The 2,459-nt window shown below is 40.9% G+C and overlaps 1 protein-coding gene across 4 annotated transcripts in view; it reads left to right on the plus strand.

Moving 5' to 3' along the window:
• RBMS3 (RNA binding motif single stranded interacting protein 3) overlaps nt 1-2,459 on the plus strand; it is a 707,347-nt gene that overhangs the window by 380,877 nt on the left and 324,011 nt on the right. For all 4 annotated transcript variants that reach the window (XR_002095924.1, XM_019508786.1, XM_019508787.1 and 1 more), the window contains exon 4: nt 2,021-2,178. Coding sequence is in view for 3 of the 4 variants with exons in the window: in XM_019508786.1 (XP_019364331.1) it covers nt 2,021-2,178 (158 nt within the window). In the remaining variant the exon portion in view is untranslated. The remainder of the gene's footprint in view (nt 1-2,020; nt 2,179-2,459) is intronic.

A 2,459-nucleotide genomic window follows, 5' to 3' on the forward strand; every position in this document is an offset into this window, starting at 1 on the left:
TATATATATATATATATATATATATATATATATATATAGTATAATATTTTAGTAAAATTCCTAATCTGTTGAACCCATAAGAGAACTTACGCATTGTACATATATTCAAACACCCTGGAAGAATTTCCCTAGGTTTTCTTTCCAGGTAGAGAAAGTTACCCAGAGCCACCTGTACAGACATTTAAATTCTGAGGCTGTGAAGAATGGAGAGCTTGCAGTGCTGATACTGTATGGCCAGGGTGGCCTGGCCACACCCCCCTTCCTTTCTTCCCACCCCCTACCCCCACCAGGCAGACCCTGGCTGGGGTCAGTTTGGGTCAGGGTGGTGGCTCTTAACCTGCCCCCCCAGTCATAGTCAGGCTGCCGGGCCAAGCCAGGGGTTGGCCATGCCCCCTGCTTCCAATTGAGTAGGGAGCGGGGGAAAATCCTCACCCCATCCTCACCCCTACCAAGCAGACCCCAGCTGGGGTCGAGTGCTAGGGTCTCCTGCCCCACCCTCTTCTCTGCTAGCCAAAGCAGTGATACTGCTCCAGTTAGGGAGCTGAGGGGTGGGACAGACACTACTCTGCTGGAGCAGATAGCACAGCACAGGCCAGGGCTGCAAAGCATCCTGGGATGCTGGAGGACTGTGAGTTAACTTGAATCAGGAGGAGATCTGGGACAGAAGTTCCATAAACCAGTTTGACCTAAATTGGTTAAGTCTGGTGTTACATTGAGCCAGGTTTATCTTAAACTGGTTTCAGCCATTTTGAAAGCAGTTTATGTACACTGAACTTCTGTTCTATTACAGGTTTAAACTGGTTTCTGATCACTTAAACTGGTTTATGTGTAACTTCTGTCCCTAGCCTTGGAGTTTGCTCACTATACTCTAGCCAGGGAACTTTCCTTGGCCTTTGACCTCATTCTCTATATCATTGTAACTTGTACAGTCATTTACATATCTGTAAAATGAGTTTAGAATGCTACTGAATTAACAGTTACAGCCTCTACTGGCTCTATTCATTTTCACATTCCTGTTACACAGGGGTGAATGATATGAAAGGCAATGGAGGAACACAGGCCTTCTGAGTCTGAATTCTGTTCATGCATCTTCCTAGAGCTGGGCATGCACATGATCATTTGTATTTGTCCACTCACAGTGCACTGGTTTAACTGCAGATGTAGTTTTAGGCAAGTTCAGTTAAATTTGTGCAAGAGGGTGTTTGCTTTATATACTGGGACTCTGTTTCTCTCTGTTCAGGCTGAAAGCGTTCCAGCGAACAAGTTTACTGCTGGGAATTTAAGTTACAATTGTAGAATTTTTATAGAACCTGACTTTAAAATATGTACTCTTGAATATTCTTACTGGTAATGTCAGCCTAAGTGTCATATTTGCCCGATCAAAGTACAAATATGTGACTTCTATGTCCAGTCAAAAAAATTGGAAGTTTGAATTGCAAATACTGCATGGCCAAAGCACAAATCATAATTAAAGCTTGTTGGGAAATTTTCTGCCAACACTGTTTTTCACTGAATAATCATAAAGATAGATAAATGCATAGAAATGTTATGTGGAAAATGGTCTCTGTTTTCAAGAAACCTTACTGAGAGTAAAACGATTGCAAACATTGCACATGCTGGAATGTGCATCTCTGCATAAAACAGTTGAATGTTTCTGTACAGTGAACACATTTGTGAAAATCATGTTCTGTTCACAGTCAGTTTGCTAAATTAGGCTACAGTCCTGATAACACTGGTGCATATGAGTAATTTTCTACAAATGAGTAGTTCCATTGAGTTCAGTATGACTACTCATGTACGCAGACTTAAGCCCATGCATGAAGGTTGGCAGGATTGAGGACTTAATTTGGCAAATAAATTGTCAGCTGTGAAGAGCTTGCATAGCTCTTCTTTTAACCCTGTAATGAATTCTTGGCTCAGAATAATTTTGAGTATTGCCTGCTTCTGGATATCTAAGATTACAAGCTGTTCTTTCAAAACACTGGGTCTAATTGAGGCTGTTTCTTTTATTTTGTCTTAGCAACAAGAGCAAGACCCTACAAATCTATACATCTCAAATTTACCGATTTCTATGGATGAGCAGGAACTGGAGAACATGCTGAAACCCTTTGGACATGTCATTTCCACCAGAATATTAAGAGATGCTAATGGAGTCAGCAGAGGAGTCGGCTTTGCCAGGTGAAACGCTTGCCTTATTTGATTTATGCTTTTTTTTTTTTTTTTTTTGGTGTCAGCTTTGGCTCTTTACAGATGCTGTCTTCTCTAAAGCCATATAGCTAAGAATATGCAAAGCAGTAAAGAGACAGCAGGTTTATCAGACTGTATTGTCTGTAGTTTCCATTTATACAGAGCATACCAATGTAAAAGGAAAAGTCAGGACTCACAGTAGAGATGATATCTTTTATTAGACCAGCAAGATTTTTGCAAAGGAAGTTTTGTTTCACTAGTCTAAAATGTGT

Source organism: Gavialis gangeticus, unplaced genomic scaffold, assembly GCF_001723915.1.
Source record: "Gavialis gangeticus isolate Ggan-Ray unplaced genomic scaffold, GavGan_comp1, whole genome shotgun sequence".
In the NCBI taxonomy this organism is placed as follows: domain Eukaryota; kingdom Metazoa; phylum Chordata; order Crocodylia; family Gavialidae; genus Gavialis; species Gavialis gangeticus.